Below are 16,417 nucleotides of genomic sequence, written 5' to 3' on the forward strand. Positions count from 1 at the left end.
CCAAGAATCTGATGGTCACACTGGCTGAGCTCCAGAGATCATGTGTGGAGATGCTAGAGAAACTTCCAGAAGGACAACCATCTCTGCAGCACTCCACTGATCTGGGCTTTATGGCAGTGGCCAGATGGAAGCCTCTCCTCAGTGAAAGAAACAAGGAAGCTGCTTGGACTCTCAGATGAGAGACAAGATTCTCTGGTCTGATGAAACCAAGATTCACCTGTCTGGCCTCAGTTTTAAGCATCACGTCTGGAGGAAACCAAGGACAGGGACACTGGTTGGGGTTGAGCTGAGCTGAGCTGAATTGAGCAATTTACTGAGAGCGCTCAAGACCTCAGACCGAGCCAAAGGTTGACCTTCCAACAAGACAATGACCCTAAGAGCACAAACAAGACAACAAAGAGGGACATAGGAACAGTTCTGTGAATGTTCTTGAGTGGCCCAGTCAGAGTCCTGACTTGAACCCAGTCAAGAATCTCTACAGAGACCTGAAAATGTCTGTCCACCGACAGTCCACATCCAACCTGACAGAGCTTGAGGGGATCTGCAAAGAAGAATGGCAGAAAATCCCCAAATCCAGATGTGTAAAGCTTGTTGCGTCATACCCAAGAAGACTCAAGGCTGTAATCGCTGCCAAAGGTGTTAGGTGCTGAGTAAAAGGTCTGAATACTTTTGTCAATATGATATTTCACTTTTTCCTTTTTTAATAAATTTGCTAAAAAAAATTCTGTTTCCACTGTGTGATCATGGGGTATTGATTGTAGACTGATGAGATAAAAATGAATTTAAATTATTTTACGTTACGTTTGCCACATAGCAAATGTGAAAGGGGTCTGAATACTTTCTGAATGCACTGTGAATATCACATCTCAAGAAGCAAACACCAGATTAATTCTGAGAGGTGTAATATCTGGTTAGCAGGGTTAGGCATGTAAATATCTTAAACAGTGGTTTATGTAGTTTTTGTAACTTTGTGGCACAATCAGGTATGAAGTTGTTGATGTAGAGGATACTGTATTTACTGTATAAATGTTCCATATCCCATTACAGTAAGTGGAATATGTACAAATTCTGTGATACCATGCATACTATATATAAGCACATTCAGTGCCTCCTTCTGTACTCCTGCTGAATCTTCACTGGTTACTCTGATTCACTCCTCTCCCACCTTGACCTTTGTTTCTGAGTATATGTTTGTTACTTCCGTGATTTTGTTTTTAGCTTGACCTCAGTTAATGATGACCACAGTTATAACATTATGATGTTATATAAATATAATTATAACAGTTTGTTTTACGTTTTTACATTTTTTATGTTTTTCTCTTCTCTCTCCTTGTGTCTTCCTGAATGTCAGAACACACCCTCATGGCAGCCCCTCTCCTCCAACGGGGACTCCCTCATCAGGTCGCAGGGGCAGGCAGCTGCCGCAGCTCCCTGCAAAGAGCAGCAGCATAGAGCAAGGTATGTTGTGTGTGGGCACTGAAGTCATGTCTTTTGACCTGACAAAAAATGTATTTCTACTTAACAAAGAACTTATTATCATGCTGAGCTGGTTTCCTGAAAATGATTTAGTTTGACTCAAATAAAGCTGAGACTGAGATAAGGTTGTTGGAGCTTTAAAAACAAAGCACAAAAAACAAAATGAAAACAGCATGCAAAGACTTCCTCATCTTTGTGTCTCTTTGACTACAATATAAAAAATAGAACTTATTTTAATAACAAATATCCAGCTCTGAATCAAAAGTTTATTTTAAATTGTTTTGTTTTTTGTTTGAGTTTGGACTGACAATACTTAGCGATGTTCAGCTCAGACCAGCTCCTCCAGTCCAATGATTAGGGTGGCATATGCAGTGACATAAACGTGTGTATCAACATTTTTATCAACTCTTCTGGATCATGACAGCTGAGAAGAGAACACTGTGTACAGAGCTTCATGGAAGTATAACACATATCTCCTTTAAAATACTCTTTCTTGCGTGTCATTGCAGGTGTAGCTGCCAAATGGGTGGGGTTTGTTAGATAGAATTAAATAGCAGCTTAAATGTATAGACAGTCATAATCTTTAGTCTACTCCACTGTCTTAAAGCTGGTCTAGAGGCACATAAAATTTTTCCCAGGTTGGCTGAGAGAATTTCTTTCCCAGCCCCTCAAAGTGTCCATTATGTGGATAGCTGATGTATCAGTACACATCATGCTCCATCTAGTGTCAAAAACCTGATCCTGCATCCTCCAGATATCCCCTGTTGTCTCTCCTATTGGGAGCATACCAGTGTTTCTCAGTTCTTTTTCCTGGATTTTGTTTTTTTTCTACTTGTTTATTCCTTTCTCTTTTTTGAATCTCTTTTTGTCTTTTTTGCTTCAGCCCTTGCCGTAGAGGAGCGAGCCCGACAGCTGATGAAAGTACATTCCTATCGGCCTTCAGCCTCCCACGACCCTGAGACGGACCTCAAGACCAAACGGGAGGTCAGCATCTTTGGTTCCCTACCTCCTCCTCCTGCACTTGATAAATGATACATGTCTAGTTTTCTATACCTAATTTGAGCAAAGTCATCACTTCTACCCTCATCCTTCTCCTCTTCATCTCCATCCGTAGATGTACGCAGAACAGAGGCGTAGCAGTGACATATCAGCCAGATCATCAGACAGCGATATGAGCGATGTGTCCGCCCTCTCCCGCGCCAGCAGTGCCTCCCGCCTCAGTAGCACCAGCTACATGTCTATCCAATCAGAGCGACCTGGGGGACGACTCAGGTCAGTCCTCATTCATACTGTGTGTACAGGTTAGATGTTAGGCGTGCTGTAGATTTTGAAATAAGCCGAGATGTTTGTGTAATTGAGATGATGTTTGTTTTGTGCATGCTAATCATTGTGTGTCTTTCTGTTTTACTTGTGCATGCCTGCATGTTTCTGTCCTTCTGCATGCCCTGTCTCCTCTATCCACACAACAACTCACACAACAACACATGGACACATAAAACAAAATCCAAACAAACTGACAAACTCAGATCCAAGTCATTAGAGGAGGAGAAGAAGGACAGGAGGATCTCGTGGGGGGTGAACGGGGAGGAGGAAAGGAGGAGGGCAGCAGGAAAAAGACGTTTCTCTGAGGAATTGAAGCGCAGGAGACACACTGTAGCAGGAGACACGAGGGAGTCCAGGTAAAGATCATTTGATCCCGAATGTTGAATTAGCTGATGATGGCAGATAATCCATCTTCTCACTGTACTGATCCCTAAATCCCCAAGACAACAGAGACACTTTTAATGGTAGCCGTTATAGACAGGTCCTTATTGATCTCTGAAGGAAGATTTTAGTTTTGCTTGCACCTTCCAAAGGGAGGTCAGAGGCTACAAAGCAGGGTCCCTTGAACATGTAGGGGGTTCAGTGTCTCACTCAAATACACTAGAGGCTAGATGCTCACTGATGCAGGGATAAGCTTAAATCTTCTGGTGTTCCGGCTCATCTCTGCTTATTGTTGCAACAGTTTATTTGATTTTATTTGGGACTCTGGATATCTGAGTCCCAAACAAGGTTAAACGGGCACTCCACCCAGTTTACAATGAAATACCTGTTTACTTGTTGTGAGGAGTATTTTCTGTGGCTCTTGAGGAGCTTTTATTAAGTCTGTTGAAATGACCCAGATTATGTTATTGCTAATATAATGCTAAATGCTAATATCAAGGTTATCAGATTACTTATTATCTTACTGCAAATTTAAGCATAAAAAATCCATTACAAATGTTGTTTTTTGATTGAAAGATTTTGAATATTTAGCAGGAAGTAATGGTCTAATGAAAAATGCAGCTCTGTTGCATTGCGGGAAATGTAGGATCTAGAGTGTTTGAAGGTTGAAGGATACAAGGGACTGAAAATTAACATATCTCACCCTCCTCTGCATTGGTTTTTGATTGTCCTTTTAAAAGATATGTCCCACAACTCCCCCTAAAGAAATGTAGGTGTTAAACAGGATTGTTGTAAATGGAAATAACCAAATCAAACTGAAACTAGAATAAAACTCTCATCTGAAAATAAAACTACTCATAGGGAAAGAAAATCCACGTTAACTGTTTTCAGCTTGGTCTTTTTCTTTTCACGAAGCGTACAAATCTTAGGAGTAGTTCCAGCTACTGTAATAATACATGAATGTACAGTTTCAAAAGAATAATTCCTTTGAAAAACAAGTTGATTTGCAACAATACCAAAAAACTGTAACAAAACATTGCATGTTCTCTTCATGCACGCAAACACACACGAAGCTGACCAGCAGCAGTGTGCTGACAGGGACAAATGACCCTATCCCAGTGGTCCTTGGTGGGCCAGGTGGTGATGTAGTGCAGCTTATTAGCTGGTTAATGTGTTGAGGTCTGGGTGGGGGGGGGGGGCTCTGTTCTTTATGGCCTTGCTACAAATCAATCAAACAGAGCATATTAACACAGACCCACAGCCTTTGACACACTTTCATCCCAAAGGTTTTGGCTGGGGTAGAGGTCAGGGCACAGTGAAGAGCAGTCAAGTTCTTCCACGCCAAACTGGAAGAGCTGTTTCTTTATGGACCTTATTTTGTCCTTCACATCAGAGTCTGCAGAGTCGTCTTTGATCAAGATGTTATTTTAATGAAATAGGAGAGTGTAAGGCCGTCTACCTCTTTTGTAAGTGTAAAAGATTGTTTTAATATATATTTGCAAAATAATCAGTTCATGCTTCCTGTTGTTCATGTGAGGGCAAATCTTAATATGCTTACATTTATGAATACAGTATTCTGTCTATTCATTCCCCTGAATAGACAGATTCAGGGGAATGAAGAGAGAGATGAACATTATTTCTCTGGCTGTGCAGATGCTGGCATCAGATCAGCTCTTAGGTGAGAGGGGAGTATGTGTGTGTTTTCAAACAAGGCTGCGATGAGACAGTGAAAACACAGGTTTGAATTCCAAACGCAGACAATGGAGTCAGTGTCCATTTATAAAAACTGGTCAGTCTTTTTTAGAAGGCCTTTAATATAGACCTAGGGTCAGTTATTAGAGACACTGGGGGGATGAATTAGTAATCTAGTGATGGATAGCTGGCCTCAGGTCAGTTTTCACTCAGTGTGGGATATTAATATCTGTATTCATTGGATATCTGCTTCAGGCCAGATTGATGACCAGTTGTGGAAGTGACTAAGTACATACAAAGGGGCAGAGGCAGAGGTGGTGTGAGGATGCACTGTCACATCTAACTTTTGCTCTTCAACCTTGCCCCTGCTTGATATTTCTCATTAATTTCATTAATTCACTGGATGCCACATGTGTCAATCATTTGTTTTTTTGTGTAGAGGATTCATATTTGTTGCTTGGCATTTTGGTTCCATAGATTTACTATCCCTTGTTGGATGAAAATGTTGTGTTATTATAAGAAATTCACCTTTCAGAAGAAAACCACACACACAGAAAAAACGGTTGGTATCCATATTCCGTAAAAATTCAGTTGATAGCCCAGGCTTTTATTTGCTTCAGTCACTGAGTTTAACAGGCCAATAATTGGGACAGGCGTCTACATGGGACTGGCCTTTAATTCCTTTCGCTCAAAAGTCGTGCACAGCAAAGATGGGAAATACTATCAGACTGATTAATTGAACCAGTATGAATGTTACTCCTATATAAACTACCAGACTATCAAATAACATATTACGAATCATTCATTTGATCTAGCTCTGAGAGGCAGCACATCTAGGCCAACCCCATGCACAGAGCGAGAGAGAGAGCGAGCAAATCTGTTAAATGACAGTTTAAATATTACGTTGTATCTTTTTGTCTTTGCCACATGGTTTTTGAATGTGAGCGCCGTTCACTCTCATGACAATACATCCAAAGAACAGGGCATCCAATTGAGACCTGCGTTTATTTGACAAAATATGCAGCCACACCAGGCCAGTAAAAGGGACTCTGTGTTTAATTCTGACTTGGCTTCTAATTGAAGTTTTACAGTATTTCTGAAATCACATAATTGTGAGCATTTTCATGGTCATTAGTTTAGTTACAGTCTAAATTTAAAAGAAACACAAATCTCAAGCAAAAATGCATTTCACTTTACAATATGTACAATAGTGTTCTTCATGCCTGTTATATTTGGCCTTTGTTTCCTGTGTGTGTCTGTGTGTGTTTGTGCATCCCCCACTGCATGTCTCAGATCCCTCCTTGCATGCATCCTGTGCTGTGGCTGCCCAGACCCTCTCCATCCTCCAGACCTGGATCCTCCCCTCCCAACCTACCCCTCTGCTGCACGCCCCTCCCTAACACCACTGCAGGGGTCAGTGGAAAGGCCTCAGACCACCCTGCCCCTTCCCAGTCCTTCCCTGACTCCCCTGGGCTACTGGACCGTAGCTGTCAGGGGCGCGCAGGGAGTGGAGAGTGTGGGTGATAGGGGCAGCATAGCTGGGCTTTCCTGCAGCACCTTGACCACCTCTGAGGGAATGGACATGCGGCGGCTCCTGCAAGCCCCTAGGAGGCAGCATGGAGCACTGGGCAACCTCTGCTCACGCGTAGTGGCTCCTTTGAGAAGAATGAACTTCAATACATGATATGATTATCAGCTGTGGACTGATAGAACATTTTATTCTATTCCTTGATTTTAACCGGGATGGCCTCTGAAGATTTAAGACTTCTTCTAGAGAGTTGTCATCCAAATGACAAAAATCAAACATCAAAGCACAAAGCACAGTGTTAGTTTTAGTTGTACACCATGTTTACTTTGTTTTAGCTTGAGTTATTCAGTGGGATATCTCATCATCATTTCCCTTCTATGGGACTCCAGATGTTTACTCATCTGTTGTTTGAGTCACTTGCTGTTTTATTAAACATCATTCAACGACATTCAGTTTGAAATTATTGTCTTCCACCACCTTTTATCAGCCAGGCTGTTTTTGTGTTCCACTAAAACTCAGGTACAGTATAGAGGAAGTTACAGAGACCTTAGTTACATCCCCTCTTCATCACACAAGACCACAGTGTCATGTAGTGCTTTTCTGTCTCCAGTCGGCAGATGCGATCGTCGATGGGCCGCAGCATGCTGAAGAGCTCCAGTGTGAGCGGGGAGATCTACACCCAGGAGCGCACTGACGGCAGCCAATCAGACACGGCACTGGGTATGGTGGGTGGTGGCAGCAAGAAGAGACGCTCCAGCCTCAGCGCGCGGGTGGTGGCCATTGTTGGCAACCGGCGCAGCCGCAGCACTTCACAGATCAGTGGCACTGGTGAGTTGCCATGACAACCCTAAAGTGTGCACCGGTGACTGTACATCCCACTGGTTATGTCTGATATAAATGTGGCTAATATTCTACTTGGAAATATGATGCAACTGAAAGTTATTGCATATATTTGGGGACATATTTGCTTGTCCTGTGTCACACTGGTTGCTGATGGCTGATGATGATACGATGATGATGGTGATAAACAGAAACAACAACACTCTGCCAGGACAGAGCTAACAGGGGCTCTTGGAGGCTGAATGATGGATGACTACCTGTTTACTATCAGCTCTGTTGACTGAACTTCAAGTTTCAATTCAAGGGTTTTCATGTGTTTTTTCCTGTAAGTGAAGTTTTTCTCATTTAACCATAACCATAAAGCCTTAGCATTAACCTTCACTAAACCCAATCCTATCATTAACACTTGGGGTGCTTTGAGAAGCTGGTTCTGTAGTACATCAAAGACAGCTTCCCAGCTGGCCTGGACACTCAGCAGTCTGCATTCAGAACCAGCAGATCCATGGAGGATGCCATATCCACTGCTGTTTGATTCTGGATCTGATTCTGTCAGATCAGCATTCGATACAATTTCCCCCATGACACTTATTGGAAATCTTAGCAATAAGTGTCTCAGAGAGTCTCAGAGCGTCATGGCCGGCTGAGAGCCCCTCGCAGTTCAGTTCCCAGTCACACAGCAGAATCTGGTATCCACTTTTACCACGGGGTGGTGTAAAATTCATGATGAAAGTATGGAAGACATAAAAAGCTATTAGAAGACATTGAGCCTAAGGGGGTCTCTTACCCTCTCTCCCTGATGTAGAGAGACGAGAGACGAAGATCAATGTTAATTTAAGAAGTCTTTTCTGTTTGTGATGGATGAGAGCAAATGCAGGTAAGGAACATTTCTGCTTGAGTTTTTTATTTAATTTTAGTGTAATTATGAGGTAATAGGTACCTAACAGTTTATGGTAGGTTATATATATCACAGACATTTTCTGGCTGAAAAGAGTCAGCTCAAGCTCAGTATATACAAGGGAGGATGGGAGGCTCAGAAATGCAGTTACGTTCTTATGCTTCCGTGCTGGCGAGAGCCAGGGCTGCCTTGAAGGAACTTCTTCAAATTTGGCACAAATGTCCGATTGGACTCAAGGATGAACTGATTAGATTTTGGTGGTCAAAGGTAAAGGTCATGGTGACCTCATAAAACACAGTTTTGGCCTTGTTAACGCAATATCTCCATAATGCCTTGAGGCCTTGGCCTTACATAACACTTTTTACCCATTACTCAAGACTTCACACAGCAATTGTAACAAAAGACTCTTCCCACCTCCTTCAAGACAGGCACCATCAATCTTGAGTCTCTGGGTTTGAGTACCACACTCAGATTAGCACTCACACCTCCTCCCTTCTAGTTCTCAACACCAGAGTCCCCCAGGGTTGTGTGCTTGGCCCCCCTCCTGTTCACGCTGCGACTAAATTCGCAGACATGGAACACTCTTGTGAAGTTTCATCAGCTAGATTACAGAAAATTCAACAGTCTTGCAGAGTGGTGCACAGAAAACAACCTACTGCTCAACATCAATGAAACTACGGAGCTGATTGTTGATTTTAGAAAAAAGGAGCCAAAGTCACACACGCCTGTCTACATCAGTGCAGCTGAGGTGGAGCAGGAGAACAATTTTTAGGTTCCAGGGAATCAGCACCACAGAGGACCTGTCATGGTCATCACTTGGGAATCATAGCTCAGAAAGAAGACTCAATTCCTGCGCCAAGTTCTTGTTAACTTTTAATGAGGAGCAATAGAAAGCATCACAAACTGGAAACATCACACTGGTATGTACAAGGCCCAGGACAGGAGGGTTCTGCTGTGACTGATTGAAAATACCCAGAACATCATCAGCATCCATCCACAGAGCATCGGTGAGGTGAGGTGAGGTGAGGTGAGGTGAGGTGCCTGTGCAGAGGCCAAAAGAACCCACCCCATCGACTGTTCACCCTGCTGCTGTTTTGACAAGTGACACAGAAGTATCCACTGCTGTACCAGCAGACTCTGCAGCAGTGTCTCTCCTCAGGCTGTGACTCTCCTGAATTAATCCTCTACACTCCTCCATGAAAACAATTAGATTTTCATGACTTGATTACTTATTTATTAATTTATATAACTTTTGTTTTTTTGTGAGTAGCATGAAGGGGCTTCATCTGTAATTTCGTTATGCAGTCTTGTTGCATAATGATCATTTAATCGAAGCTTGAATCTTGAATCTAACGTCTGCTGTGGTCCTGATATGTTTGAAAAAACAATCCTGACATCTACAGAGTTTTACAAACAGGGGGTGTGAGCTTTAAGGATGTGTTTGTTGCTTTTGAGATGCATCATGGGAAATGTGAGATCCAGATTTTTGTGGAGTTTAACCCACACTAGTGAGTCAGGATATAAGAGATAATAAGGGTTAAAAGAAATTGTTCTTAAGATATTCCTGTTCTAAATTAAACATTACATTTCGATTTAGAATTAGATAAGATGATTGATACCACTCTTGCGCTTGTGCAAATTTCCCAAAATATCAAAATATTCCTTTAAGAAATAGACTTAAATCATAATTTTGTCTTGTACAGAAAATTTGTTGTTTGTTGAGCTTCACCTCTGCCTTAGTTCTTTAGGGTTTTGATTGTGGAATCAGCATCAATAACGCCTGCAAACTTACTCTAAACCAAATCAGATTAACATGTGTCTACTTAAATAATTTTGTGGTTTGGAGTCAGTGATCCAGCATTTCTTTCTTTCCAATACTCTTGCACTTCCACTACGTACCAGCATCTCTGACAACATCACTGTGATTTTCTTCCCTGTTTCACTCAGAGGGGAAGAGTAAGAAGGAGAAAGGTGCACCCATCCAGAGGAGCACAGAGACTGGAATGGCAGTGGAGCTGACCAGGAACATGAGCCGCCAGCCCAGCAGAGAGTCCAACAATGGCAGCATGAACAGCTACAACTCTGAGGGAAAGTCAGTAAATCACACTCCTCCTGTTTTCATCACTTTCCAATAACCATCCACACACTCTCTGCATATCCCTCCACTGGTTTCAAAGTGCAGATTTTACTCTGTTAAATCTGCTGTAGCTTGAAATTAACTGCTTTCCCACCCAACTATATGACACCTTTAAAATAATGTGGACGTGACAGTAAAGACACGTTCAACATATCCAGGCAGAGACATCCATTTCTGCCTGTATGTGTCAGGTGGCTGACTGACAGTAAACATTGTAATATACTGAGCGTAGTAAGGTGAGAAAACACAAATTTTGTCTGAATCAACTAAAGACCTGGCATTTTCTGTGACAGATTATCTCACTTGGGCAGTTTTCAAGATGATTTTCAAGCTATAAATAACTGACTGGCAGCAGGTTCCTCCTGAAGGCTGGAAATGAGCACTGAAGTCTCAAACTCTGCAGACACCACCGTGAGTGATGTAGGAGATGGTGATATTGTTGATTTTATCGTACTTAAAACCATATTTCTGTTTTCTGTGTTAGTTTGATCTTCTCTGGAGTGAATCTGGGTGCCAGCAGTCAGTTCAGTGACTTCCTGGATGGTTTGGGACCAGCTCAGTTAGTGGGCAGGCAAACGCTGGCTACTCCTGCCATTGGTAAGATACTGGTGATATCCGTGACTCTTCTCTTTTCTTCTCTTCTCTTATCTAAGGCTTATAACTTTGATAATTTTTTTCTCTTTTTTGTAATTTTATGCCTTTCTTTATTTTTTTTAATTCCCTTTTTCTGTCATGTTTTCATGTTTCATTTGCATATTTTCTTTTTTTAAGAATAAGGTATGGTAAAGGTAAGCTAAACTAAACTAAACTAAACTAAACTAAACTAAACTAAAATAAAATAAAATAAAATAAAATAAAATAAAATAAATTAAGCAGAGATAAGGCATATGAGTCTGATAACTGGTACGAAGTCAGCAGAGTATAGTATATTAGACACTAGTAGTATTTATATGTAATCATAACAGTAATATGATACAAACTGATATAATAGTGCAGTAATATGATATAGTATGATGAATAATATGATAGGCCACACTGATAGCTCACCTGCTTAAATGTTTACCATTAAGGCAGAGTCCTCACCACGGTGGCCCAGGTTTGAATCTGGTCCTGGCCCTTTGCTACATGTCATCCTCTCTCTCTCTCTCTCTCTCTCTCTCTCTCTCTCTCTCTCTCTCTCTCTCTCTCTCTTTCCCTCCCCCCTGTCTCTCTACACTGTCCTGGTCAATAAAGGCTGAACTATATGTATGTGTGTGTGTCTGTGTGTGTATATACTTTAAGAAAAAAAGTAATAAAATAATAACTGTCTATGTTAACATAGTAACAATATCATATAGCATTTAGTCTAATGATATTATATAACATAATGTATTATAGTAATAATGCAATACAAACTATTCACAGATCAGTTTGTTTTTATTGTTTTCATATACTCAGACCTTTGATTGCACTTTTTTAAGCGCTGAGTGAAATGCGCTGTGCTCCTTGGTCTTATATATATTTATAGGCCGTGTGTGCGGGCACTACTAGCTTTATTGATCCTGACACCTTTTAGCCCTGCAGCACCTGCCGTCATTGATCTCTTCCTGCTGTTTGAAAATTGATCATCCTCTTCTCATCTTCATCTGTCTCCCAGGTGACATCCAGATCGGGATGATGGAGAAAAAGGGTCAGCTGGAGGTGGAAGTCATCAGAGCTCGAGGACTTGTACAAAAGCCAGGATCGAAATCTCTCCCTGGTAAGCACCTGACCTACATTTAGATCCTGAAGAGCAACTAATCCCTCAGTTTTTTCACATTAGTATATGATATACTCTCTACATGCATTGTAATCCAGTACATACACTCAGCCAAAGCTTCCTCTGTGCTCTTCCTTCCCATAACCAGCTCCGAGCTATGATCTAGATTATATAGGTGAGGTGCTGTGTTCCCCACTAATGGCTTTTTTATTTTGTCTTCGCCCTCAGCTCCATACGTCAAGGTCTATCTGCTGAATAATGGAGCGTATGTAGCCAAAAAGAAAACTAAGATTGCACGGAAAACACTTGACCCACTGTACCAGCAAGCACTGCTATTTGAGGAAAGCCCACAGGGTAAAGTCTTACAGGTGAGCATGAGATGTGTTCCTTCCTTCTCCAAATATATATCATATATAATATATCAATAAACTCTATTTCAGCAGGAGGAAGTAGAGCTGTGTAATTTGATAGAAAATGACTTTCCTTCAGGTGATTGTATGGGGAGACTACGGCCGCATGGATCACAAAAGCTTCATGGGAGTTGCACAAATCCTATTGGAGGAACTGGACTTATCAAGCACAGTCATTGGTTGGTACAAGTTGTTTCCACCGTCCTCCTTGGTGGATCCGACACTTGCCTCCCTAACGCGGCGAGCTTCCCAGTCGTCGCTTGACAGCTCCTCTGGACCTCCGGGGGTCCGATCCTAGTGGACCAACAGCTCTACACTGCTCGGCGAGTAACAAACTCATGAAACATACAGTAGAGAAAGAAAACATAATAATATATATAGTGGAAATGTAGAACAACAACAATCAGAAACAGTCACAACGAGAAAGCTTTGTTGAGATCTGACAATCACTCCTGTTGCGGTTAATTTTGTCTGTTGTAGAAAGTGCCACATTTCAGTGTTTCATATCCATTCAATGAAAAATCTTATAGTTTTTCTCTGTGTATGTGGAAAGAGCAGGGCTGTCGACAGACACCAAGCAGTAGCTCTGGAGATGGGAGATGTAAAAGTGTCAGAGAATCAAAATGAAGCAGGGTGGTTTTTAACCGAATCAACAATAGCAAAGAAATGTATGTAAGCATCGGAATGTATGGACTCGAGACAGAGGTAATCACCCTCCACACCTGCAGATGGTTGCAGTGGCCTCCTCCAGAACCCCAACAGACTGCTGGCACCCCTGGGTGCTCCCATGTTGGTATTCAGTCTGGAAGCACAGGGCCTTCTTCTGGTGCCTCGACCTTGGAGCCACATCACTGGTCCCTCTCTCTGTCGAAAGATCCTCTTTTCAATATGTTTACCATGGCTGCTCCGAAGCCACACTGTTTTAGCGTGTTTGCTTTGTTGTTCATTTCTTTCCCTTTGTTACTACTGGCACAAAATGTTTTTACAGTGTGTAAAATGCTCATGATAATGTTGTCAGTCTGGTGTGTGCATGGAGAGAAAAAAAGAAAACACAAGAGATAAAAAAGGATATAAAAACTACTTAATGTCTGCAAGTGTTATGCGGGGGAGGGGGGGTTGCTGGTGATGATAACACAGCTTAGATTTTTACACTTGACAGTGCGATTAGCGTGCAAAGTTGTTTTCCTTGTTTCACCTCTGGCAAACGTCCAGGCCAGTCGTCTTTGTATAGATGTATATTAGGCCTCTGAAGAGGTTGACCAATAAATACAATTTATGTCACTTTGAAATATCACAAGGGTACAACATCACTGTAAAAAAATGAAAAGATAAATCTTTGTTCACCTACGCAAAAGCAAGATAGGACCGTCTAATTTTCCACATTTTTTGGAGAGTGCAGTCCCTCACCCCAGCACGTTTAAAGTTTTTATCCAACCCTTAGTTTAAATTCTTTTGAAATTTAAACACAAGCACAAGAGCTTGATTTTTTTACAACAAAAAGTCTAACTTTTTGAAAAAAACATGTAGTTAAAAAAAGAAAAAAAGTAACGTTCCCGTCACTGGTTCGGTTCATTTCTTTGTCTAGATATTAGAAAACGCACAAACAGAAGAGAAGACTCACTCACAGTTTCCCTTGTGCATCTCTGTGAATGTCAAAGTAACCAATCAGACTGATCTGTCAGGACACCAACACCAGTGCTCATCCTCCGTTTGGCCCACTAACTCCTCCCACCAGGAAAGGAGGCGGGGCCAGCATGACTTTGGAACCTGTTCCAAGCTGCATGCATATTTTTGTAAAACGAAACAGATACAGAAAAAAAGATACTGAACTAGATATGTGTGTTAGTTCCACATACTGTAGGGCCACTTGTATGTTGCATGCAGTTGTACAGTTTGCTCGTACTTGAATATTAAAGAGATAAAACCAAGAAACCGAAGCCATTCCCATTACGCAAAGACATCTGAACTCAACTGCAGTCTATTCCATGTCCCTCAGTCCGGTGCTGAATGTCTCTCAAACTAAATCCCACAATTACATTGATGTCTTTCCTCGGCCCTGTGGAAGATGTTCTGGACTAAACAGTAGTACTGAGCAGACCTCACAGCCCCTCTTACTGTTATTCCACATCATAGTATACCTCCAAGGGGCTGAGATGATGTATGAATAAATGTGTACAAATCAGATCCACTTATACAGAAATATGAATTATGTTCCAACATAATGATTTCAGATATGCTAACACATGAACTCTTAAATTATATAGAGAATAAATACAGATGCACAGAGAGTCATACACTGTAAATACTCAACAGCCACTCACTGGGTTTTCATTAGGTTGAGTGATAAATGCATAGGGGCCAAGTCATATAATGAGAAGCGATTCATTCATAATCGGGGACCACATGCAGTGGGACAACAAAAGGCCGTGGACTGGGGTCATAAACGGCTGAGCTCAAACACACAGCCCCAAAAACTACAGGTCTGAACTGCTGCTCTAAAAGGCATCGTCTGAACACTTCTCTGTGCTTCAAAACCAGTGTCTGAACCTCAGCCACGTTCAGCCCCACTTATGAAGAGTTGACTTTTCTTTTCATCGTCCGGTGAAGTTTTTTTTTTCTTTTTTCTTTTTTATTCATTTCTTTTGTCAGTATTAACAGGAAAAAATGCTGATTGTTTACAACTTCTGTGTTCCACTGAAACAAAAAGAAAATTAGAAAAAAGTAAAGCATTCACTGCAACATTTCTTGTTTGTATAACAGATGTGGCTCAAATGATGTGTATGTTTTATATTTAAAAAAAAGTTCATTTTTATTATTTACAAATAAAAAGAATGTGTGGAAGAAAAGTGACTCTCAACTTGCCTTCATTTCAATATCTTCCTCGAGTCCCTTAGCTAAGATAATATGAATCATTGTTTTTTTTTATTAAGCTCTCAGACATCATGCAATAATGTCAGATGGATAGAGTGAAAAACTTATTTCAAATGGGCTCTCTTGCTTCACTTGTGTATTTCAGCAGAGCAGAATCAGGTTCAACTTTGGAAATAAATTTGAGAAGTAAAGTCATACGCACATTACACTGTATAATTACACATTTCAAAAGGAAGATACACAGACATAAGATACATGTTTCACATCAATAGATCTACATGACATTTTTTGTTTATATTGTTTTATATTGTAGCAAATTACTCATTGTAATATATGGAAATAAATATGTACTAAAACTACAAATGAGCCAACCCAAATAATGTTTATCAGACTGCACATTCACAATCATAAAGAATTATATTAGCTGTAAATGTAATTTTAATCTTGGCTTACTAATTTCAACATCATGTATTACCATTCCATGAAGGCTAACTTCATCCTCCTGTGGTCAGAAGAATCCTACTGTGTAAATTCCAGTTGCTGTCAGTGGAGGGGCTTATGATGCTGATTTTCATAACTCACAGCTGACACTAAATAACAAGTCTAAATTTAGAGGTGGACAAAGTACACAGCTCCATTACTTGACTGAAAGTACAGATTCTCCGGATCAAATATTTCTCCAATACAAGGTGAAAGTTGCTCAGTCAAATTCTTACTTGAGTTAAAATACTGGAGTACTAGCTTTTGAAAATAGTTAGGTATTAAAAAGTTTTTTCTGTCAACACATTGTTGTATTGTTCCACATTTATAGAATCTAATGACTCTGAAGCAACCTACTGAATGGAGGACTGTAGACCCTGTAGAATAAACAGACAAGACTGTAGACATGGACAACACAACTGAATCAACTAAAGGAGCCATTGTTGTTTTCATATTTCATTTGTTGTAGGACTAGATGAAGTTTCACATTTTCCAAAATAAAAGAAAATTAATTCCACTGACTTACAAAGTAAGAGGACTTCATAGAATTGTATGGAGTCTTAAGTACAATATTTAATATTCAAGTGTAGTGGAATAAAAGTCATAAGTTTCCAAAAACAATAATACTCAAGAAAAGTACAGATAC

At 40.8% G+C, this 16,417-nt stretch overlaps 1 protein-coding gene across 1 annotated transcript in view; it reads left to right on the forward strand.

The window, feature by feature from the left end:
* Nucleotides 1-15,271, forward strand: part of LOC139636464 (regulating synaptic membrane exocytosis protein 1-like) — a 76,568-nt gene extending 61,297 nt beyond the window's left edge. The window contains exons 24-33 of the mRNA XM_071504568.1: nt 1,352-1,458; nt 2,360-2,460; nt 2,591-2,748; nt 3,003-3,155; nt 7,011-7,228; nt 10,083-10,227; nt 10,757-10,869; nt 11,909-12,010; nt 12,239-12,378; nt 12,500-15,271. Of these exons, the coding sequence (XP_071360669.1) occupies nt 1,352-1,458; nt 2,360-2,460; nt 2,591-2,748; nt 3,003-3,155; nt 7,011-7,228; nt 10,083-10,227; nt 10,757-10,869; nt 11,909-12,010; nt 12,239-12,378; nt 12,500-12,718 (1,456 nt within the window). The 3' untranslated portion in view covers nt 12,719-15,271. The remainder of the gene's footprint in view (nt 1-1,351; nt 1,459-2,359; nt 2,461-2,590; nt 2,749-3,002; nt 3,156-7,010; nt 7,229-10,082; nt 10,228-10,756; nt 10,870-11,908; nt 12,011-12,238; nt 12,379-12,499) is intronic.
* Nucleotides 15,272-16,417: the final 1,146 nt, after the last annotated feature.

This window comes from Trachinotus anak, unplaced genomic scaffold (assembly GCF_046630095.1).
Source record: "Trachinotus anak isolate AG129_WGS33_773 ecotype Australia unplaced genomic scaffold, CSIRO_AGI_Tana_v1 ptg000019l, whole genome shotgun sequence".
NCBI lineage: Eukaryota > Metazoa > Chordata > Actinopteri > Carangiformes > Carangidae > Trachinotus > Trachinotus anak.